The sequence below is a fragment of the Protobothrops mucrosquamatus genome, unplaced genomic scaffold (assembly GCF_001527695.2).
Source record: "Protobothrops mucrosquamatus isolate PMUCROS unplaced genomic scaffold, P.Mucros_1.0 scaffold233, whole genome shotgun sequence".
Taxonomy (NCBI): domain Eukaryota; kingdom Metazoa; phylum Chordata; class Lepidosauria; order Squamata; family Viperidae; genus Protobothrops; species Protobothrops mucrosquamatus.
In genome coordinates this window covers 638771-664139 of record NW_015386584.1, presented here as the reverse complement: position 1 = coordinate 664139, position 25369 = coordinate 638771, and the positions used below count along the sequence as shown (strand labels likewise).

Below are 25369 nucleotides of genomic sequence, written 5' to 3'. Positions count from 1 at the left end.
AGATGTGTTCCAGGGGAGGGATACCTGGTCCTCAGTGATGTCTAATCTAATAGTGAGGATGCAGGGTTTTAATTCAGCTTTTGATCATGGTTCAGTAATAATTTTGAAACATTCTGATCACTTAGAAAACATTAAGAATGACTGCTGACTATCCACCACTGAACATGGCAAGGAGGTCAGGAAGGAGCCTCGCTATCTCCCTACTAGAGATACATTGGCTACCAAAGCCAATAATGCCTCTAAAATGGCACTGGATTTTGCCTCCTCTGTCAATGAACTGTGTGCCCAGAATTCCTTCCTGGGAGCAAGAGAGGAAGATGAAAATCTACAGAGCTAGGAGCTACCCCACAATGGCAAACCCGCAATGAAAGAAGCAAAATTGGCAGGCAAACTGAAAGGAGATCTCAGTGCAAAATGGGAAAATAGCCAACAGTGAAACTGACTGGCAAACATTCATTCAGTTGCATTTCTTCTCTTACCTCCCTGGCTTCAGACTTGAGGATAAGATATGAATTATATGAGCTATGAATTATATGAGCTATGATCTAGTCTAATCCTAATCCATAAAATCAGGAAATACGTTCTAACCCATACCCAGGGTGCCAAGCTGGAGAAAAAGCCAAGTTTTCAAGGCCTCGTGAAAGGCCAACAGGAATGGGGCCAATCTAATCTCAGGTGGAATGATGTTCCAAAGGGCAGGTGCCAGAGCAGAAAATGTTTTCCTTCTGGGTTCCGCCAAACGATATTGTCTGATGGTACCCGGAGCATGCTCTTTCTGCTCAATCGTATAGGACAGGTAAAAACAATTGGGAAGAGATGTCCTATAAGTAACCTGGTGATAAAAACCAGCATCTTGAATTGCAGGAGCACACCAGAAGCCAATGCAGCTCATGGAACAGTTGTGTCGCATGTGATGAATAACTGGCACCAGTATCTGCCCATGCTGTCATATTTTACTCCAATTGAAGCTTCTGAATACGCTTCAAAGGCAGCCCCACATAAAATGTATTGTTATAGTCCAACCTGGATGTCACAAGGGCAGGAGTGATCATGAGCAGGGTCCCCACTGTGCCACTCCATCTAGAATCAATGATGGAAGGTCCCCAGAATCGTGATATCCAAAAATCCAGAACCATGCAGTCTTGTTTGGGATGAGCTGAATATTAATCACAACCTAAACAACAAAAGACTAAAAGGATCAAAAGTATTTATAAATATGAAAAAATATGTGAGCAGGTGAATTAACTAATGATTCATTATTAACTGATTGATTTTCCTGCAACCCTTTCCCATAATGAATTTGTAAACATTGGCCAAGAGTCCATGTGTAGCAATATAAAGTGAGAACATTCTGTGAATGTTCTGCGAGTTTAGCAATAACCAGGAAATAGGGAGGGAGGGTGATTTTTAGATCCAAATTATAGAACAAGTGAAAGGGGGAAAGACTGATGGCAGCATATTCAATTTCAAAAGAAACCAGGTCAGATCAACATGTTCTTGCCTGTTTTCCTTAGGTCATAATGAGAGGTGTCTCATTGCATGTTTGCCAGTTTAAAAAAACTACTAAGTTCTAACAAATCTGGCAGGACTCCCATTCACTGATAATTAAACAAAGTTGGAAGAAATCTTCTACATACCCAGACAAACATTTTATTTCCTGGAGTCCCATTTGGAGGGCTATTCAAAATTTTGGACTTTGGACTGGTTTATACAGTATATTTAACTTTTTTTGTTAAATAAACTGATAGAAATATTAATAATGTATGTAGTGTGGTATGTAAATTTAGTTTTGTTGAATAAATGCTGTACACACATTTCTGCCGCTTTTTTTCCTACATGTACTTATAATAATAATAATAAAATTAGAAAGTGTCATGGTGGCCTAATGGTGAAAAAGCCTGCCTCCCACTTAGAAGAGTGAGAGTTCAATCCTAGATATCCGTAGATGTTTCTCTCCTAGGGCACAAAATAAAAATATCTGCTATGAACTCCATGTAATATCAGACAGCAAACACTCAGCTCCATCTAATCTCCCTGACTCTATCCTGAAATAAAGGATTACGGGGGTCGTAAAAAGGGAGTGCTGTATAATAAAAAATAAACTGAAAAATTATTTACTGCTTTTCTTAAGAAAGAACAGCTGCTTCTGCGTTAATTTCTCTTAGAGAAATACATTTTTTAAAGTTATCTTTCCCAAGCTTGCAGACATGGTAGGAAAAGGTGGGAACATAAGATATCTATTTGAAACTGTTGGCATTAAATTTCTGTTGCTTTCAAACACAGCAAGTGAAATCGAAGTATGTGATTATATAGCGCACTGCAAATATGAAGCCACTTATAAACACCAAACTGAGTAGAACATACAAGGATGAACTTGTTTTATTACCAGAGTAATTACAACAAAGAACTCATTCTGTAAGGATTGAATAAAGTTGCAAATGAAATGATTAGACAAAGCATTTGGCAATCTGCCATATAAATAAAGTATTCAAAAGTTCAAGGATTATGCTTGAATCCTGGACATGTGAATTACAACATTTTAATTGAATTGCATTCTCATGCATAGAAAAAAAAAATAAGGGGAAAAAATGAACTAAGCAGATGTTGATCTTTTTCCAAGAAAGTTGGATTTTTTTTCAACCAAAAAGTGGTCAAGAGCAAGCAAAAAACAGACCCAAAATAAATGCAAGCTGTATTGATGGTGTAGATCTTGTTCTTCCCATAGAGCTGGCTTTTCAAGACCTGTCTTATCTTTTCATGGTTTGGCTGTTGCTGTCTTCTTTGCCTCCTCATGGTTGCCATGTGACTGGAATATTAAGATACATCTAGCAGCTAGCTGGTCTATATGTCTGCTATGTGGCCAATTGGTCTGCTATGTGGCCAACAGTCTTAATTACCTTTGTTTACTATCACCTAGCCCAGGGGTAGGCAACCTTGGCTCTTTTATGACTCGTGGACCTCAACTCCCAGAATTCCTGAGCCAGCCATGCTGGCTCAGGAATTCTGGGAGTTGAGGTCCACGAGTCATAAAAGAGCCAAGGTTGCCTACCCCTGACCTAGCCACACTTCTTTAGTCTGAATTACAGCCCAGCGTTCTCACGGTAAATGACAAATCACATGGAAAAATAATACCTCCTCTCAAAAAAGTAGCTGATAAAATCAAGCCAAAGTAATGAATTGTTTTACAAGGAATGGTGGAATTTAGTTCTTTATAAAAGAGATAAGCATCATGGAAACAACTTGTAGCAAACATTATGGGCATGTTAAAAATGAACCATTACTATGTACATTGTTTAAAAATATCAAAAAGAAAAATAACTGAATTCAGCCCAACTGACATTGCTTTAACCTCTTTTCCTAAACTGCAAAAATACAGGAACCAATTAAACATAAAAAAAATGTATATCCTACAATAAGAGGGAAGGAAGGTAAAGCAATTATCCTCCTTATATATGAAGCATGAGCTAAGGAATAAAGTAGTTTGGTGGGACAGATTCTTTACAAGAGGAACAAAGAAGAAAAAAGGCATTTGGTCTTAATTATTAAATACTGATCTATGACTACAGACATCTGAGTTAATATTCCTTTGAGCTATGAAATTTAGTGGATGTTTTAGGCCAGGGTCCCCAATCCCCCCAGTCCGTGGATCAGCACTAGGCCGTGGCATGCCAGAAATTGGGCCACACAAACAAGCAAACCCCCATCCAAGGGATGCAGGCAGCACACGAAACCACACCTCCTCCGGTCCACAGATAAACCTCTCTTCAAGATGCCCAAAAGGCTGGGGGCCACTGTTCTAGGCTGATGATCTGTAACCTATTTTAAGGATAACACTGGATCATTGACTCCATAAAGCAAAGGAAACCCATGGTTTTTCCCAAATAGCTAAGCTGCAGCTATCAGCATCTCCTCAGCCATGCTGACTGGGACTGTATTCTACTATATACAGGTAGTCCTCAACTTACAACCACAGTTGGGATGAGAATTTGTGTTGCTAAGCAAGGCAGTTGTTAAGTGATGTGTGCCTGATTTTACAACCTTTTTGTCGTCAAGTAATCACTGCAGTTGTTAAGTGAACCATGTGGTTGTTAAGCAAAACTGGCTTTCTCCATTGTCGGAAGCTGTCTGGAAAGGTTGCGATCATGTGACCCTGGGATGCTGCAAATACATGCCATTTGCCAAGCTCCCAAATTTTGATCCCATGACATTTTTTTCAGTGCCATGGTAACTTCAGTCACTAAATCAGGGGTATCAAACTGCAGGCCCACGGGCCAGACGCGTCACCTAGAAGCTGTGCCGACCCCATTGCCGGCAATGGCAAAACTGGCCCGATACATTGCGCGGCATCACATGATGTCACGAGTTTGACATGTCTGCACTAAATGAATGTTTTTAAGTCAAGGACTACCCATATTTGGAAAACGACAGGCTGACCATTCCAATCCTTGTAAATAGTGGATAGAAATGAATAAAAAGAAACATAATTAAGGTAAAAGGGTTGTGTTTTTGATGGCCATGGGCAGCTGAGTGTAGGATTTTCTTGTAATTAATTGGTTTTCATTCAGGAAAATGAAGAGATAGAAATGGCTGAAGACCCTTCATCCTCTTGAACAGCATTGCCACCAATGGCCAGGAGAATTTCTTGATTTTGCTGTATTCTGGCCAAGCCTATCATGTTGCCAGTAACCTAGTAGATTACGTCTGAATAAAAGCCCAGGCCACCTTGTTCTTTTTGGAGTGAAATGTTACTACAGATAAGATACGAGTGCAGCTTAAGCGCTGGTTGCAAGAATGAATTGGCCTTCGGGATAGCTTAAATCAGATTTTTTTCAAACTTGGCAACTTTTTAAGATGTGTTGATTTCAACTCCCAGAATTCTCAACCCAGCATGTTGGCTGGGGAATTCTGGGAATTGAAGTCTATACATTTTAAAGTTGCCAAGGTTGAAAAATACTGGTCTAAATGCACCTTCAGTAAGGAATAAGGCCCAGTAAGGAAACACAACACGGCTTTAATCACTAGATAGGCACATTGAAGACGTGGGCCTGTATCCTGAACGTGTTTTCGCCATCCTCAAATCAGCCTCAATTCCCAAATGTAGTTCAAGCACACAAGTAATCCCAATTCAAAATTCTCTCGTCCCTCCTGCTTGGACTTAGGTGGAGAAAGGCTACATTTCTCGAAATGCACCATAGGGAAGAGGGTATAAGTCAGGATCTGGCCTACTCCACATAAACCATAGCAGGGAGAATGAGCACGCAGGCGCAACGCTTCCGCCTGCCTTCTTTGATCCTCCAGAGAAGATCGGCCGCTCAGTCATTATGATGGCCCCTCCCTGTACGTCACGCGCTTGCGCGCTTAATTCCGGCCTCTACCCTAGGTAGCCAAAGGGCTGGAAGAAACAACAAGAAATACGGAGAAAAGGGTGACCGCGCATGCGCCTTTCTGTTTCCTATACCCGACCTTGCAAGCAGACAACGTCGGGTTGGAGTGCAGAGCGAGGTTTGAATGATGCCGGGTAGAAGGTGAAGTTAGCACAGCCGTTGTGCGAGCGGCATGATACCTCTTCCCATTCCTCAGGTCAGTGTTAAGATCATGCATGGCCTTCCCATATTCCGGGTTCTTTTCCACCGAAGTTACATTCCCGACGAGGGAGGCCGCCCCTCGGTGACCACGATGGGGATGGGCAGTAGCTGACGCGTGCTCTGGAGTGCGCATGCGTGCTCAGCTCCTTACAGCGCCCGGAGTTGTGGTTGGAACTTGCGCTGTCATTTCCAGCGCACCCCGTTTGCTCAGATGTTGGGGTGCCTCCGGAGATGCGACGCAATTGCCCTGGGGTTTTTATGTGCCACATTCAAATGCTTTCAGGTTGCATTTCTACTTGGGAATCAAACTTTGAATGAATGCTCTGCAGTCCGCTTGCCATTTATCATTGCTCACTCGGATTTCTCTGCCCATTGCTCAAGGGCACCAGACTTCGACGATGAATTTGTGGACGACTCTGTGGCTCTAGTCAGAAGGGCCAGGTTGCCTCCAGATACACGGGACTGTAACTTCCAGAATCCTTTGCTAGATGTAAATGTGAAAAGCAGTAGGCAGGAAAAATATGGTGCCTGGTAATTAATTCATAGTCATCAGGTGGTTCATATGTACTCCTGAGCAACAGTAAAGCTGGTTGGATTGTAATCTAAAACAACTAGTTCAGTGGTTCTCAACCTTTTTAATGCCGCGACCCCAACCGGTCGTAAGTCGAGGACTAAACCGGTCGTAAGTCGAGGACTACCCAACCGGTCGTAAGTCGAGGACTTTCCCTGCCCGGGAGCGCTGCACATGCGTGGTTCCGCCTGCTGCGCTGGCTGTAGCTGGCAAGCGGCAGAGATGGAGCAGGCCGACCACCAGCTGGCCCAGCCCAAGGGAGGTAAGGCACCCGCCAAAAAAGGGGGAAAAAATGGACAAAAAAAATGGCGGACAGCCTTGCTTGGCGACCCCCATGAAATGGTCGATCGACCCCAAATGGGGTCCCGACCCACAGGTTGAGAACCACTGAACTAGTTGCTTAGTCTGTTTACTGCTTCTGGTTAATTTTGTGAAAAAAACAGGCATGCAACAGTATGTTTGACGAGGGATTGTTGAGAGAATCCCAGTAGCAATTTCAGTTATTAGATATATTTAAAAGTACACGTTTTGTAATTTTATGTGTCACTGTTCAGATCTTCTGTCTGCCACATTTAAGATAATTAAACAAAAGGAATATTCTTAAACTGATTCACGAGTATGCATTTTGCAGTCATTGTGACAGCAGCTCCTGTCATTAAAAATTGTGGAAATGTGCAATGCAAGCTGTATTTGAATCTGTGAACATCAAGGTTCCACATATGTGTGTATTTGTTCATGGCCTACAATCACTAGTTCCAAATGCAGTTTGTCCTACTCTTTTTTTTTAATCTGTCATGGAATGTGAGATTGAAATAAATAATGTAATTGATTCTGCCAAAGCGATTGTTTGTGTTTGTTATGAGGAAGAGGTCCTCTGGCTAGTGTGAGAGAAATTAATAGGGAAAATATTAACAGGTAAAGCAATGCTGGTAATATGTGTTACTTAGACTGAAATGTCATGTTATGGTGGAAAATGCTTTGTTCACTATTCCTTTCTTTTTATTCCTTTCTCCGTCCTACTTACATTTTGCTTAAACCTTTTACTACTTCCAAGCCTTTCCCTCATTAATGATATATAAGTATGTATATCATCTGTTATCTTTGGTTCCTTTGATATACTCTGATATATTGGGTCATTTGTATTTATTTATAGACCTACAGTCTCACACCATTTTTGTGTATTGAAGAGAAGCTTTTATTAACATAAGTTACATTTCTCGAAGTCTTACCATTGTATAGTTAGCAGCAGATACAGAATAGGTGTGACTGAATGATAAGAGTATATTTATCTGTCTTGTCTCACATGACATCTATTTTAGCATCTGTGTTCTGTGTCCTTTATTATGATCAATTGTTAATAATCAACTAATACATCTTGTGCTTTCCCTAGATAGGTAGCTATGGCCTGGATATTGTTTTTGTTTGTTTCTAATAATTTAGGCTGATTCATCAAGTGCTGTCTATTGTAAAGAAGATGAACTTGGTTTCAGTTATTTGCTTTCTAACTACTGTGTTTCCCCAAAAGTAAGACCCGGTCTTATATTATTTTTGCCTTCAAAAGAAGCATTAGGTCTTACTTTCAGGTGGTGTCTTATATTTTTCATGACACTTGCCTCCTGGTGGCGGCACAAACAGCCCCATCCAACAGGAGCCCGCATGGCTGCTGGCCCACTTCTGCAGCCATTCCGCTTCCCGTTCTCTGTTCTCTCCAGTGGCAGTGACAGAGGGCTGGTAGAGGGAGGCGGCGGGGGAGGCCGGTCACTATGCAAACCACGAGAGAGTTGACGGAGAAGAAGGAGGCAAGTGCCACCGGGCAGGTGATCTGTGGGGCGGAGCACGAAGAAAGCCCCTCCAGCGACGCACAGTGGCAGCGGAGCCTTTTGCTGTCACTCCCCCCTGGCTCTGAAACGGTGGAGGGGACCAGGCCTACTCCGGCCATCCTCCATACAGTACCATGGCAGTCCGGCTCGGGAGGGGAGTGAAAGGGAGCAAGGAATGGCTTGGCTGGGGGGGGGCTGAAGGAAGCGGATGCGGGGTGCGTGGGGCAACTCCACCACCTTCCCCAAGTGCCTCACCTCATGGCAGCGGTGTGATGTGCCACGCGGCCTCCTGCCCCATTGCAGCAGCCAGGTGGGACTGAGTGGGTGGGGTCCTAATTAGGGCTTATTTTTGGAGTAGGGCTTATATTAGGTCCACCCCCACAAATCAGGGTAGGTCTTTTTTGGGGGGTGGGGTTTATTTTTGGGGAAACACGGTATATCCAGGTTAGATTACTACAAAACTCTTTTGAAAATTGTCAACAACATAAATTGGGAAAAAAGTAGCTTGCCATATGTTCATTTGACCATATTGTCAGTCCTAAACACATTTGTCTGTTTAGCTTAGTTTAAAACTTTAAGTAGTCTAGAACAAGGGTATTTTAATAATAGTAATCTCTTTCCTAATCCTATCTGAAGCTTGTTATTTGTCTAAGAGGCCTTCTTTCTGTTCTGATATAATTAAAATCTCCTCCCAGTTCTCTCTCTTCAGAGATGGGCTAGAAACACTTATCTGGTCCAAGGTTTTTGATACATAAATATTTCCTTTTTAAAATTTATCTTCATTTGATGTTGTAATTGTAAATATTATCATTTTATGTCTATGGTATTTTGATTATTGTTTGTGCTCTTTGAATTTCATAAATAGAGTTTAAATCCATTTAGAATAATAATAGAATAATAAGATACAAATTGAATTGCTATAGTTGGGAAGTGCCCTGCTGTAGCAGTATTGTTTATAGTTTTTAATCTAATAATTGTATTGTTGCCTGTATTATTATGATGTTCAGGTTTTCATTAAATTATGTAATCTTGTGGTGTTTTATGGGTTTTCTAGATTGCCTTTGCTAATTTTCAGCAGCATAATACATGTAAAACTCCACAGTACTAGAGTTCCACAACACTGGAACTCATACCACTATTACTACTACTTTAGCTATATTATTATTTTAATTTAGAATTAGACTATTCCTTATAGCAGTTAATATCATGAAGAATTTTATAAGGAAAGGGATTTTTAATATACATGTATTTATATTGTTCTGCTTGATCGTGTTGTCAGATTTACTCGCCCCCACTGCATAATTGCTCAGGTTCCACAGAGTGAGTATATTATAAGTAGCAGTAGCTTTTCTAAAGTTTAACCTGGTTAATACATTACCAAGGTTTCCCTGTTGCTATAGCCTCATAGTTGGATTTCTTTCTTAAAGCTCTAGTGATATCAGAATTGCAGTCAAGAAAGAACATTCCTATACTAATATTGTTTAAATCAACTTTCTTCACTGCATAGTATGCATTGTGCAAACATTTTAACTTATTACACCCTTTTGAGGAGAAATTCATGCATGTTCAGTTTTACATGTATTTTTGGCCATCATTAAAACTCTATTTTCAGGCTAAAGCAGATGTGAAAGTCGTGTGCTTAAATACTCATCCTACATTTGTGTTGCATGTTGTGTTTAGAGCAATAGCTGCTTTTGGAAGAGAGACATTGGAGCATGCTTTTAAAAATAAAACGAGAAGAAAATTTTTTGTCAAACATTTTTGTTTGTTTTGAATGCATTTGCTGAGTATTGGCCAGAATTAGCCTGATTATTTCCTTTTTTCTTGAAACTGCTACATGGAACTTCACCTTAGCCAGATGGACAGAAAAAGGGCAGGAACAGAAACTTGGCAGTCATAATAAACATCTTGACTACCAAATAAGATAATACATACTTCCCTTTCCAGATACTGGCACAGCCCACTTTTAGATTTTATTGTGGTCAGTATCTATGTACTACGCTTTATTTAGGATTGAGGCCTTAGAAATATTGAACTGTGGCTGAATGGGCCCTTTGGGTATCCTCTGTCATAGATAGATGCATTGTGTGGAATTGTTCATCTACCTAGATGTCTTAAGAATAGCACTTCATAGATGTTTTTCTATTGGTTTATTTATTACTTTTTTAAACCTATCCAAATTACTAGCCATCATTACAATGCATGGAAATGAATTCCACATATTATGTGTAGAATAGAGATGACATACATACTATCAAAAACAAGCATCTGAGAATCAAGGAAAGCTTGCAGCTGCATAACTGGGGAAAATTGAAATGAGTAATTATGTTTTTATGCAGTTCAGTCCCAGAAAGTCCCAATAGAAAATGCAATATTTATTTTTTTTCTGAAGTAACATTTGAAATAGACTTCTAATGATACAACTAAATTGTCTGATGAGTTATTGGCAAACTGCATGAAAAGTGTCTGTGACCTTCTGAAGGCTGATTTAGAGTTGCCTGCAACTGCCTATAGGAGTTCCTGTATACCAGTGTTTCTCAACCTTGACAATTTTAAGGCATGTGGACTTCAACTCCCAGAATTCCACAGCCAGCATTGCTGGCTGTGGAATTCTGGGAGTTGAAGTCCACATGCCTTAAAATTGTCAAGGTTGAGAAACACTGCTGTATACCTATGCTGTGAAGGGGTTGATGGGTAAGTGTAGGTTGAAGATGGCTACGGACAGGCCAGCGCACACACCTCCCAAATCCCAACTGCGCATTATGTGGAAATGCACATCCCTGCTGATTGGGCCTGTTCTGTGCTTTGCCATTTGAGTGCCCCCTAGCCAGAATGTTACCTTTGCAGAAATATAAGTGGAGCACCTGTGCAACCGTCCCCGAATTGCAGACACATATGTTCCCTGAATGCAGTGCTGGAGAAGTCGGCTTCACCCTTCAGTGTCAATGCAATTGTTTAATAACAAATTGAGAATATGAAACAGGTCAGAGGAAATGTTTATGTGGCGTGTGTGTGTGGGCATGTAATATAATATAATAATATAATATAATATAATATAATATAATATAATATAATATAATATAATATAATATAATATAATATAAAATATTAATATTAATATTAATATTAATATTAATATTAATATTAATATTAATATTAATATTAATAATACGCAAATCATATACGTTGTTGGCAGTGTCATAACATTAAGGATGATTAACAAATTTAACGCCCTTGTCTGGACTACTTCAGATGCAAGGGACATGTCTGTTATTTCTGGAGGATATCTGTTGGAAATTTAGTCTGTTACCTGTCTGTTATGCCCGAAATCCATTAAATGAGAATCCATTACATCAATGTAAAGGATTTTTATTTAGCAGACTTGAACAAAATATGCTCAATTTGGGAGTGTATTTTTTTTTTTAACATTCAGGGGATTTTTAGACTATAAAAGATTTGGTATAACTCTTTTAAATAAATATACCATCGTAAGTTTTGAGTGTTTTATCAGGAAAAAAAGCCCCATTAAAAAGCAACGCTGCAAAAATAAACTCTATGTAGTGATGGTATTTGGGTCATGAGATTGAAGGTGACTTCTGCATGTGATCTTCATTGATCTCTGACATTTATTCAGCTGGAGTTGATCTTAGCATTTTTTACCAGCCTGAGACTCTTGTCCATATGGTACAATACTGGAGGAACATACTATTATCCAGATATTAAAGAGAAAATAGGAAAGGTGTGGAAAACCTCTGCTTTAGTCTTAGATTCTTGGGTTGTCCAGCTGAGGTTTAGTAGTGATAAAGACAAGTGGTGGCAGTGTATCTGTCTTAGAAGTAACAGAGGGACTAGCAACCTGTTCAGCCTGACCAGATTGGAAATGCAGACAACTTTCAGGCTGCATAAAATAGAGGAGAATTTTGATTTGCGCTCCTTTTTTCTTTATTTCATTTTAAAATAGCCACACAGATCTTTAGAATAGCATTGCCAAAGGAGGGAAAGATTAATACATTTACTTCACACACACTTGTTAGAATTTCTCTAACAAGCTGTCACTAGCCCTGACGGTAAGGAGAGTGCAGAGATACCTCTTGCATCATGTGCGGTTTGGTATCTGCTTTGCCTGTGAAACTTGCATCAGAAATCCTTTCACTAATAGTAATTGAAGTGTGATTGTGATTCATGTGGGAACAATGAATTGCCTGATTATCTTTATCCCATGATACTGGTTTTTGGAATGAAAACTTGTTCTACCAGCACATAGTGTACACTTGAGACATTTTATTCTTTCTGTTGAAAAACGTACTTTATTTTCAGACTGGCTTGCGTGGATGTAAATTAATTGTAATCAAAACAAGAATTTCCTATCTAAGTCATGGTTTGCCTTAAAATAAGCACTATATTCTGCAGTTGAAGTAAATGACTGGAAAATTAAAGGTCTACATTATAATCGTGTATTATACTGCTTCATGAATCTCTACCCCACCTTAAAATTAACATGAAGGGAAAGGATGCATTGGAGCCTAGAATAGTTTTGGAACGCCTTTGAAAAGATAGTGGGAAAAAAACTTGAATATCTACCGGGATTATTTTTGGCTTTAAAACTTTAGCAGACATTTTGAAAGATGTTTCTAAATAGACAGATGTTGTGTCTTCTGCCAGTTGCAGTAGTTATATCGAATTTCCAATTTTTATTTCATATGTACAAATCCCAGCTTCAAAATGGGGAAAACTAGGAAGATAAAAGTGGTCAAGATTTTGGCTGCCCTGAGGTGCACCATTGCTAATTTGCTGTGATGTCATTGTGTGGGAGTTATTTATCTAATATAAGCATTTGTACTCCGCTTTGCAGATTTGCTAAAGGCAACCCCCAATGATCTACATTTAAAATATATTTTAAAATACCAGTGGAGCATTGACACATATATTAGAGCTAGTTTGGTCTGGTGCAGGGGTAGGCAACCTTGGCTCTTTTATGACTTGTGGACTTTAACTCCCAGAATTCCTGAGCCAGCATGGCTCAGCTTGGAAACCTCTCCCTTTCCCCTCAGCATGGCTGGCTCAGGAATTCTGGGAGTTGAAGTCCACAAGTCATAAAAGAGCCAAGGTTGCCTACCCGTGGTCTAGTGGCTAAGGCATCAAGTAGAAACCAGGAAATTGTGAGTACTAGTCCCACTTTAGGCATGAAAGCCAGTTGGGTGACCTAGCACCAGTCACACACTCTCAGCCCAACTCACCTCACAAGTTTGTTATTATGGGGAAAATAGGAGGAAGAAGGAATATTAGGTATGTTTGCTGCCTTGACTTATTTATAAAAATAATAAAGGAAGAATAAAAATAAATGACATGTACATTGAGAATATGTTTTCTCAAATAGATGTTATGGATCTGCTTTTAGAAGCAGTTGCTCCCTAGTATATTTGGTGAATACTGCAATGCATTTATGATGTTTTTAGAGATTTATTTATTGTATTTATTTAAATTTCTGTATACAAATATTCATCCAGTTCAAATTCCAGCGAAGGAATGAAAAAACGCTTTGGAAGTAGCTCTGCTCCTTATCATTCCAAAGAATCTCAGAAGAGAGGGGAGAGACATGGTGTTGCAATGTTATTCTTTGTATTAGCATTTGTTCATGGGATTTCACCAGTAGCTTAAATCAGAGTAGCAATAAGGTAGGCAGGTCTTCATGTTTTCTCTTGCAGTTGCCCATTCCTTCTGAAAAACTGCTACAGACAGCTGGGAAACATTTCTAGTGGAGCAAGGCAATATAAGGAAGGAAGAACTACCAAGAAAATCTTGCTTGCTTTTTCCTTCATATGCTGGATCTCGGTTCTGGCATTCAGGAGACCCAACATGGATCTGGCTTATTGTTTTGACAGTGACAACAATTTGGAGCACTAGATGATGGCAGTTTGAAGGGCCGAGGGAAGAATGATTATATTTGGGAATTTGTACCTATTAATTGCCTACCTATACTGTATATAAGATGAATTGTAGAATTATTCCATTCCTAATGCAATTTATTCTTATTAACTTAAATAATAGCTCTGTGTTAAGAGGTCTTTAGTTTCAAGGCTACTTAATGAAATTAATACAAGGGGATTGCCTGGAAAAGAATAAAATGCTTGGGAAGTGGTGGAAGGGTATATTTAAATTATGGTAAGTACAGTACAAATGAGCTTAATATATTATTCCTGCCAGTTTCATCAAGAATGCCATTATACTTTTCTGATTAAAGCTGTTGATTAGGTTTAGTATATTGCGTAAGCTGAGAATTTCCATGGATTAATTAATCCTGAGAATCTGCCAGGAGGTAATTAAAGTTATGAGGTGATGGCTATATGTTGGTTTTCTTGATACGTCTTCCTGATATATTTAATAAAAAATAATGCGGAAAAAAGTAGTGGGATTCCTGCTCATTTTTGACAAAGGGATGGGCATCTTATAGTCCACGTGGTAAATGTGTCTTTTGAGGTCCAATTTTGCAGCCTGCTAACAAATCCCCAACTCGTTCTGTTCCCAGCAGGAAATATTTCTGATTATGGTCATCCCATAGCAAAGCAAGGTCACTTCATGGCTTTCTATCGTTATCATATGCAGGTTGCACTTGTGGTCCAAAGAACAAATCTATGTGAAACTCCGAAACATGGAAAGAAAATTTATCACAGCATTTATACCAGTCAGGATGTTATATGAATCTGCTGTTTACAAATTGAAATTCTGTTGCTTAAAGTGATAATTAAATTTACGGTTGTCTACATTTGCAGCTTGATGCAAGTACTACGTGCTGCATGAGCCTGTTGTCCCATGCAGCACTGAAAACATCTTTTTGTCCCTGAGAATATTTGGAGGGTTTCAGATTGTGTTCTTGTTGCAGGAGTAATGGACAGGTAACAGGATACTCTTCTGCTGTGGTGTCAGAGAGTAAGAATGACAGAGTGCTTCCTGCCCCCCACAAGCAGTCCCAGCGAACACCGCAGGGTAGAGCATGGTGGAAGTCTGGCCAGGACTCCAAGCTCTGAAGAAATCAGCCCAACGAAATTCCCTGGTTTATATCGCACGAGTGAGCCTTCACCGCCTCATGACAGCCTCCACGAACCTCCTGATATTGTGTCTGATGATGAGAAAGAACATGGGAAGAAGAAAGGGAAATTTAAGAAAAAGGAGAAAAGAAGTAGGTCACTTTAAGAAAAATTGTCTTTTTTTTAATGACCCAGTTTCTTTGTCAAATGTTCTTTATTCTTTATTTATTACTTCACTTTCAATGTTGACGATATCCATGTTTTAAAATAACCAGCTGTTCTTTAAGCATGAAGAAATTGATATATATTTTGAGGAACTTTTTTAACCAGGACAAGCCCTGGCTTTTCAGTTGTCAGACTCTAAACAGCTGTAAAATGGAAATGCTTTCATAGTTTTTAAATGAAAAGTATTTCCATGTGGGAATAGTAATATGATATCCTCTCAAAGTAATATCTTTTTGTGCTAATGGCTAGCTTTATATATATATCGAAGAACCAAATGTTCTGATCATTTTAAATGGCTATAGTGCAATATTATTTTTATTAATCAGCAGTCCATTGTTAGAATTTTCTGAAGTATGAAAACAACTTTGAATAGCCTGAAAATTTTCATTGCGTTCAGCTTTTTCCTTGTATTTTCCTTATATCAGTGCTTTTCAAACCTGTGTAAATTACTGAAAATTGGGTAAAAGTGGTGTTTCTTTAGGTAATCAGAGACCTATTACCTAGTGATAACAAGGACATCTAAATTGATTTAAAGTGTTTTACCTACATTGGGTAAAAAGGGCTTTCTGATAAGTGGTTCGGGGTAACAAAGGAAAAAAGTTTGGGAAGCACTGCCTTATATCATAGCATTTGTGTTGAAATTAATTATAGGTGTATGTGTTTGTTTAAAACTGATTTTCCCATTGCTACCTACAGGTTAGGCGGGGCTAGTTATAGAGGAGGTATCGGTTATTAGACACCTATGCGTATATTTCAAAGATTGTAAAGAACTTGGTAATTCACATAAGAGCTAAGTTTGTCTTATGGCTGTGGAACTGTAATCACATGTACAGTTTCTATCATCCACTTGAGCAGGAGTAGTTTATAAAGAGACAGGATGCTTGGGATGGCTTTGCCAACCGAATTGAAAAGTAAGTTTTCTTTCTTTTTAAAGAATGGGCCTAAGCACATTAATATATCTATATTCTAGAACGCCTGGTTTAATATTTGAAAAAGAAAGAAAAAGAAAGTGATTGAGTGAGTTAGGTTGGAATTATATTCTTTGCAATTTTCAACAACTTTTTTTAAATGTGCTTGCAAAGTACTGATTTAGGATCATGATAATTATAGTAATGTAGGAGTACAGAGATTTTTTTACAAACTGCTTTCCCCATTCCTTGATTTTTGAAATCAACTAAGAGCTGAAAATAACCTTGGCATTATCTTTTTAAGATTTTAAATGGAGGGCATTGTGTGTCATTTATACTGGCCCTTATTCTGTACATCAGTTCTCTATTCACTTTGATACAAGATTTTATTCTGTGATGAAGTTACAGTTCTTAGCCTAATAACATTAGACTCAAGTGGGATGTTTTCAGAATTATTAAAAAATTGCATTGCTATTCCAAGTGGACTAGTCAGTAAATAATCAAGAGATGAACTGATCTGATTTTTCTCAGAAAGGAAAATGTGCCAAACTCCTAATATTTGACTTGTTTAGTTCTGCAGAAAAGTGTGTGTTTTGAATAATAGCACATTAGCACTAGCTTTTTTTCTTACACATAAGCTTAAACATCTGGTTTTATTTCTGTTCTTCCTTCCCCCCCCACCCCTCCCAACAGCGGAAGGTTATGCAGCTTTTCAGGAAGATAGCTCAGGGGATGAAGCTGAAAGTCCTTCTAAGCTAAAACGCTCTAAAGGGATTCATGTTTTTAAGAAGCCAAGTTTCTCCAAAAAGAAGGAAAAAGACTTTAAGATAAAAGAAAAACCCAAAGACGAAAAGCATAAGGAGGACAAGCACAAGGAAGAGAAGCACAAAGAGAAGAAATCAAAAGATTTGACGGCAGCAGATGTTGTCAAACAATGGAAAGAGAAGAAGAAAAAGAAAAAAACACTTCAGGAGGTAGAAATGCCACCGGTGTATGTTCCTAGGCACAGGCCTGTGTTTGGGGTCCCTTTGAGTGATGCAGCAGAAAGAACCATGCTATATGATGGCATCCGTCTACCAGCAGTGTTCCGGGAATGTATAGATTATGTAGAAAAACATGGCATGAAATGCGAAGGCATCTACAGAGTGTCAGGTACAGTGGCTCACCTGCAGGTAGATTTCATGTGCCTGATGAGGTTTTGCTGATTCATGATTTTTTAAATTCCATCGTATTTCTGTCTTCAGGATGCTTCCCTAAATGAAAAAGGGTTTACGCTTACCTGAAATTTATTATTAGTTCTGACTTAATTGTGATTGGAAGAATCACAAACGTGTTTATATATTTTAAAACGTTTCAGTGGCTTATTTAATAGATGTGTTTTGAAAGTTAGTTTGGTTAACCCACTGTTCCACAGATGAGGGTAAAGAATTCATCACCAGGGTGACTTTTGATTTTGAAACAGCATTGCTTGCCACCTGCCATCTTTGATAAGTGCAGTTCAGACTTTGAAATTGGCACTGAGCACTTTGCAGCTGCATTGGTCATTTTGCTCTGCATGTCAGTAGGATGGTGTTGGTTTAATTAATTTAAAGTTAGTATAGCAATGTATTAGTATCTATAATTCATGGAGAGGGACTGTACCTCAATTATAATGTGTGTGTTTTCCATGCAGAAAGTTCTGTGCAAGACAGTATAAAGGCCAATAGCGTAAATATATATAGGAAGTTTCATATATTTTTAAATAAGTTTTGTATCCTGTGTCTGCTAGGATTTATCCTCGAGGATGTTTGCTTGGGACCCCAAGTGTGTGAAGGAGCCCATTTCCTGGCTCTGCTCATAGTTGTTATGATTTTGCATGTTTGCTGTGTAATTTTTACTTTTTATAGATGTATTTGCTTATTTTTAAGACTATTAGCTCTCTAAAGTCATTTATTTATTGAGGTGTGTAGCCATATAAATTGATTAAATAAATAAATATTTTGATTTATACAGGGTAAGAAGGTACATTGCTAATAAGTACCGATTTGTCAAAAACTTAAGCAGGCAGAGAATAGTTCATTAATTTGTGTCTTCTCCCTATGCTTCAGCTTTGATGAAGGAATTCCTTCTCATTAGTAGGTGCCCTCAAACACAGAGAAAGTGCCAAGCAGCAGTTAATTTTTTTAGCTAAGATTTGAAGAAAATATCCTGGTAGTAATACCAAGATAATTAGCATTCATAGTACTTGTGTAACTTTGACACACTTACAATTAACAGTGATTTGAGTGAGTTATTTAATTGTATAGCTGTGCTTCAAATTGCCAATGCCACTTGTGTGAGACCCAATGCCAGCAATATTCATGTAATGCAGAAGCAGAGAATAAAGACAAAACTGCACTGAAAATAAATACTTTGCAAGCACAGTATATTATATGCACAGCTTTGACACTAGAATACCACAGATATGAATGTCACTACCACTGGGACAGTGTGTATCCAGTGCTTAGAAAAAAGATAGGACTGGTTGGGAGAATGATTGGTCTTTTGTTTTTAGGATAGCAGCTTGTATGCTGCCTGAGCATAGCAGAAAGCTTGCTTCTCTCAGTAATAATTAAGTGTTGCTCTTTATCTAGGCTTGAAGAAAAATACATATAAGAATCGGGAATTACATAAAATTCAAATGACATAAGGAAACCAATTTGTTTGATTATAATAACCTTTTAGTTAAGCCCATAAAAGTTAGTAGACTGCTAAGAGTCTAGAACAGGGGTCTTCAAACTTGGCCCTTTTATGACTTGTGGACTTCAACTCCCAGAATTCCTCAGCCAGCATGTCTGACTGAAGAATTCTGGGAGTTGAAGTCCATAAGTCATAAAAGGGCCATGTTTGAAGATTCCTGGTCTAGAACCTTTGAAAAGGATTAGAGCAGGGGTCTTAAAATTGCCAAGGTTGAGGACCCCTGATTAGAGTGATCTGTTCCCTCTCTGCTAGCCTCCCGTATTATTATGCGGGTCATAGAGGAAGAGACTCTCTTCTTTGACAATTGATATGTGCAAAGAATATTTTTAGGCCGAGTTTCTAATTTAAAGGGATGGAGAGAATTCTGAAATTTCAACAAATTACAGTATCATCCTGTCTCTCTCTATTTTCCTTCTGTCCTTTTTTTTTATCAATGAGAGATGGCCAGATCTTTCTTCCATTGCACTTTTTTATTTGCCCTCACTTTCAGCCCTTATGTACCATTGTTTTATGTGATTTGGGCCCAGGAATGTGTTACTCTCCAGAAGGAAGATAGGATGGAAAACCAATACTGTATTGAGTATTGTACAGGAGGACTGGATGAGCTTTAAATAGTAGCTGGAGATAGAATCCTGTAAGCAAAATGGTATTACTGAGTAAGTGTGTTTCTCTGAATTTTGGTAGGATTTAGGTTGGTTTTATAATTATTTGCCATTCAAAGGGCATCACCAATTTTGTGCTATCTTTTGCGGATAGAATAGCTACTGAAATAGCTAGGTTCAAATTCCCATCTAACCATTTTTCTTAGGAAGAGATTCCCGTTCAGTCATTCTCTCTCACCTTATCCTTAACAATCTCATAGATCAGAGGTCTCCAACCTTTTGGGCACTAGGGACTGGTTACGTGGAGAGAGGTTTTTTTGCAGACCGGAGGTGGCGTGGTTTTGTGTGCTGCCTGCATCCCACGGATGGGGCTTTGCTTGTTTGTGCGGCCTGGTTGCTGGCAAGCCGTGGCCCAGTACTGGTCCCCAGACTGGGGGTTGAGGACCCCTGTCATATATTGTAACTGTGAGAACATTAGACAGGATAGACCAAGGGTAGGCAACCTCGGCTCTTTTATGACTCGTGGACTTCAACTCCCAGAATTCCTGAGCCAGCCATGCTGAGGGGAAAGAGAGAGGTTTCCAAGCTGAGCCGTGCTGGCTCAGGAATTCTGGGAGTTGAAGTCCACGAGTCATAAAAGAGCCGAGTTTGCCTACCCCAGGGGTAGACCATGTGAATTCTTGGGAGTTCTCAGATGAAAAGTGTAACAAGTGTAACAAATGTAACAAGTGATACTGTTTATTGAGATGACAGAAAAATATTGAACTATAACTCTTTTTTATTCTCGAAGGATTTAAAAATCATTCTAAATGTTTTTAAGGAATTAAATCAAAGGTGGATGAGTTAAAAGCAGCATATGACCGAGAAGAATCCCCTAATCTAGAGGACTATGAGCCCAACACAGTAGCTAGCTTGTTGAAACAATACCTGCGTGAACTTCCTGAAAACCTGCTTACCAAAGAGCTGATGCCTCGCTTTGAAGATGCTTGTGGGAAGAGCCTGGAGTCCGAGAAACGGCAGGAATGCCAGCGCCTCCTGAAAGAGCTACCAGAATGTAACTTTCTCTTGATTTCCTGGCTGATTGTGCATATGGACCATGTCATTGCAAAGGAGCTAGAAACAAAAATGAATATCCAAAACATTTCTATAGTGCTCAGTCCAACTGTCCAGGTATGTGTGTAGGCCAGCTGTTATTTAAAACTGTTTTCAAACACATTTCTGAAAGTCACCTTATTTGCATCGCATGTGGTTGGTTATGCATATTTCCCCTGTAGAGAAAGTGCGTGCTACTGTCCAATATACTTACAGAGCACATGCTCCATATGGAACTTACCAAGTGAGCTAAGCCAGAGGTACTCTTTTTTTTTTTAAGTTTTTTATTAATAAAACAATTAAAACAAAAAAGGACATGACATGACATTCCAGTATATATAATCCTAACAATTCGTTCCTTATCATATTTAAAGTTATATATATACATCTCTCTCTCTATATATATACATATATTCCCCTATATAATACAATATTATACAATCTCGAGCTTGTTTCTCTATATATTAACATATAATTTTATATACCACAAACTTAAACTTTAACTCAAAACCCGAACAGTTCTTCTTGATTCATACCAGCAGTAAAATTTGTCCCAGATTCCAAAATAGTCCGTTTCTGCCTTGTCCTTTAGTTCCATAGTTAGCCTGTCCATGTCCGCACACGATAAATTTTTTTGTAGAATCTCTTCTTCAGTAGGAATTTCTTTGTTTCTCCAATTTTGTGCATAGGTCAGTCTGGCGGCCGTGAAGATGTGTAGCATTAGGTAGAGTGTCCCTTTATCATATTTTTGTATGGTAATGCCAAGTAGGAAGAGTTCTGGTTTTAGTTCTACCAAACCAGAGGTACTCTTGCAGGGACTTCAGATCTCTAGAGGACTGCTGCTTAACAAAGCTGAATTTAGTTCTATGCTTCCACTTCTCCAGTTCTTAGGATTTAACGTCTTTATAGGTATAGCATAATTTTTAATATTTTAAGACAACTTTGTTATCAGGGTCACTATGACTGGGATCTTGCAGCAGGTTTGACTGGAAGTATTAGTTAGGTAACTGCTTTCTCTTAATTATTTTTTAAGGGGGGAAACACGAGGTCATACAGGGATTTTATTGTTAAGACACCTGGCAAGACATTGCTAAATAATTAACTCATAATTAAAATGGACTTTCAGTTAGCACTTGATTCCAAATTTGTGCTGCGGATTGAGGACATACAAGTCTCTGCTTTTCATATGCCACCAGAAATCCCAGTCATTTTGGAGTGTGCTCAGATGTCATTAGCACCAAATCCATGTTGGATACAGTATTCAAAAGCAGAAGATCAAAATTTAAACATATTTAATTACATGTGTTTTTAATGAGCTGGATGCATTATGTGTGTTAGGTGACTAGTACTAACAAAATGCCCTATAGAAGGCATTGGTGTATGGCAAATTTTATATGGTTTAGGGAAACAAACTTCTGCTTTAATTGAATTCAGATATTGTAGTCCTTCCATCTTGAATTAGTGCTTCATTTAAGATAGCTAAGGTTAAATTGTATAACAAATGAAAGTTTAGTCTGGTGGCAGGCATTCACATCCTACCTGCACTTAAATTAGCATGAAGGAATTCATTAATATAGAAGTTGGTACATATTTCTCTATCAAGGAATTTGAAGAGAAGATGACTTATGCATTTGCCAATTAAATAGGGTTTTATTCGGGAAGAAAGGAACCATGTAATATAATCTTAAAGAGTGAGGAGAACGAATAGGTTTGTTTGTAACTGTTGGAAGATACTTCTTTATGTTTTTCTCCCTTTCGTTCTTGTTTTCCTGCACTTTTTCTTTTTTCTATTTTTTCTGTTGGTATTTTATCTATATTCAAGTCTCTAATAAAATTATGTATAAAAATAGAACCTGAAGATGGTAGTAATCCCAAGGGCCCCTGAGAGTATATTTTTTATTATTTGTAAGATCACATATTTAGATACAAAGATATTCACACATTTTAACAAGCTACCTGTAATCTGGATGCAGTAAAGAAAAACAAGAAAGTTGGACAGTTTAAAATCTTGTTTTGTATAACAATTGGTAACGGTTATGGTCACAATGTTCAAACTTATCCTTGAAATTAAACATGCCAGAGATTCAGATAAGAGTAATTTAAAACTTTGAATTAAAGAAGAACTCTGAATGAACCAACAAAAGGAGCATCCACAATATAATGCAGGTGTATGTGCTGATGTTTTACTGTAGTATTGCAGCTAAACAGTTCCCATTCTTTCTTATGTTAAATTTATTATTGTATTAAAACATTTATATAGCTACCCATCTTATAACCATCTTTGGGTGGTTCACAATCACAAGTTAAAACAACATACAAAAACATATTAAAGTTATAAAACTAAACATATTAAAATAGTCACAAGCTCTTGGTCCTTGTACCCGAGTGGGCAGTTGCAGGAATAAAAACCTACTTGTAGTTTTACTACTTATTACTAATGTTACCAGACCAGTCAATAGAAGGTCTACAAGATCTTCTAAATAAAATAGCTGTTTTATGCAATTAGTATCAATAGTTTAAAATTTAATGCAAAAAAACCAACAACAAATAATTTGAAAGTGATATTTCACTGATTTTGTTCAAATATGTTCCATTATGCCCAAGAATTTAACTTGTAATTAAATCAGGGTGGACTCTAGGCATTGTGTTTCTTTAATATGACTCATTATTGGTGAGGTCTCGTATACATAAGGATTAGTTAAATTGTTCATACCTTTACTCGGCACTTACATCCTACTCCACCTTTGTTTTTAATAGGGTCACTTTAAATGAATGCAATATGTTCATATGCTTTGCACTCTGGTTATTTAACTAGAGTTTCAGTGTTATGAAATTGAAGTCAGCTTTTTTTGGAATTTGGAGTTTTTCCAGATATTAAATATAGCAACATTAGAAAATTGTTAATAGCTAAATACCACACTGTAGGTCTTTTTAGCATCCTTATGGCCAATTCTGTTACATTTTAAGATTCCTGAGAAGTAATAGAACATAGCTGAGGATTTCCCCACCAATATTTTGTGGTGGGGAAAGGGTTAAAATAAGTATTTAAAGCAATTGCCATGTTAATTTATAAATACATAATATAATACTTCTAGACTTTTAAAAGAAGGTTACATTGGATTAAAATGTAAACAGAAGATTTTGTAAAGACTAACATCAGTTTGCCAACCTGAAATATGTGATTGACTCATTTGATTGACTAGATTGATTAGTTTGGATCCAGATTTATAAACAATAATTTGAATCTGACTCAGTCAGATTAATCATAGTTAATGTTAAGTGGTGTTTTTCTAAATTTGGATGGCATGGCAAGCTACAAAGAAGCAAAAGCAGAAACAGAAATCCTATTCGGCTGGATAGAAGTATAGGGTCTCCTGCTTGAGCAGGTGGTTGGATAAGAAGACCTCCAAAGTCCCTTCCAACTCTGTCATTCTGCTTTTTGAGATTGGTATGGTGTTTGTATGGCACTCTAAGAAGACTATAGCACAGCTTTTCTCAACTGTTATTCAGAGCGACATATCCAACAAAGCAGGAGTGTTGAAAAGATTGCTGCTCTAAACTAACAAGGGCCATCTTTGTTCATATCATAGACTGCGGCCCATATCGCTTGGACATTTCACATCATTTTCCATTACAAGGTGGTAAAATATGTGCTCAGGACAGATGCATTTAGAAGAGACTATTGTATGTTGTTCACACAGATAGGTCAAGTTCTTTGTAAAGCTCACACAGCTTCAGCAGCTGTCTCCTGTTTTGGGGCATAGATGTGTTTACACACGGCCATTTCTGCTGGGACTGTCGCCATATGGCTGTGGTGCAGGACAGCAGCTTTCTAAGTACCTTTGAAAACCTTGCAAAAGATCCAGTTGCTTTAATACTCTAATGCAGGGGGTCAAACTGCCGGCCCACGGGCCGCACGGGTCATCCGGAAGCCGCGCTCACCCCATTGCCGGCAATGGTGTCGCGAGTTTGTCATGTCTGCTCTAATGCAATGTTTCCCAACCTTCACAACTTGAAAACATTAATACTGTAAGTGTGTTTAGAAAGGAATGTTTTGTTATTTTGCAAGTATATCTACACAATGAATGGCAATACTTCTAAAGTGGCACTGTGTCTTTTTAGATCAGCAACCGTGTCCTTTACATGTTTTTCACTCACGTACAAGAATTCTTTGGAAATGTGGTCCTCAAGCCAGTAACAAAGCCTCTTCGTTGGTCTAACATGGCAACCATGCCAGCATTGCCAGAAACACAGGAAAGCGTTAAAGAAGAGATCCGACGACAGGTTGGTCCTCTTTGAATGATTAGAACTTTCTGAAAATTTGATTGAGGGAATTATTTCCATTCTTTTTACCACTGATTTATGGCCCTTTTAATTGAGCAAAGCTAGATTTATGGTATGATGGTGAAGGGAAAAAAAATCTTCCAGATTTTAGATTTAAGAGAAATGCTTACAAGTTCACTTATACTTCAGGTAGCCTGGACATTTTAAATTAAGGCTTGAATATATAATTTTCTCTTACATACTGTCCTCATTTAAGATTTAATTCTCTCTTGTTTATGTAGTTCCTTGATTTTTTTTCAACCAAAGTTGTATTCTTTTGTAGATTGAGGTCAAATCTCACAATGTTGCAACAAATGGCCTAATTTTCAGATTTTCTAATTAAAATATGATATATATTAACTAAGAAGCTTTCTCAGTACCTCCAGTAATAGACAGAAATTGATCTTCAGGAAATTTGACTTGCTAACTTAAAAGTGACATATTCCATTTGTGAAAAAATAGAACTCACTTGCCAACTGCCTTGTACCGTGGCTGTTCAT

At 38.2% G+C, this 25369-nt stretch overlaps 1 protein-coding gene across 1 annotated transcript in view; it reads left to right on the top strand.

The window, feature by feature from the left end:
• Nucleotides 1–5384: 5384 nt before the first annotated feature.
• The window catches only part of RALBP1 (ralA binding protein 1), a 27558-nt gene continuing 7573 nt past the window's right edge, over nucleotides 5385–25369 (top strand). Inside the window, exons 1-5 of the mRNA XM_015814263.1 lie at nucleotides 5385–5580; nucleotides 14857–15153; nucleotides 16828–17286; nucleotides 20275–20624; nucleotides 24669–24830. Coding sequence (XP_015669749.1) covers nucleotides 14910–15153; nucleotides 16828–17286; nucleotides 20275–20624; nucleotides 24669–24830 — 1215 coding nt within the window. The 5' untranslated portion in view covers nucleotides 5385–5580; nucleotides 14857–14909. The remainder of the gene's footprint in view (nucleotides 5581–14856; nucleotides 15154–16827; nucleotides 17287–20274; nucleotides 20625–24668; nucleotides 24831–25369) is intronic.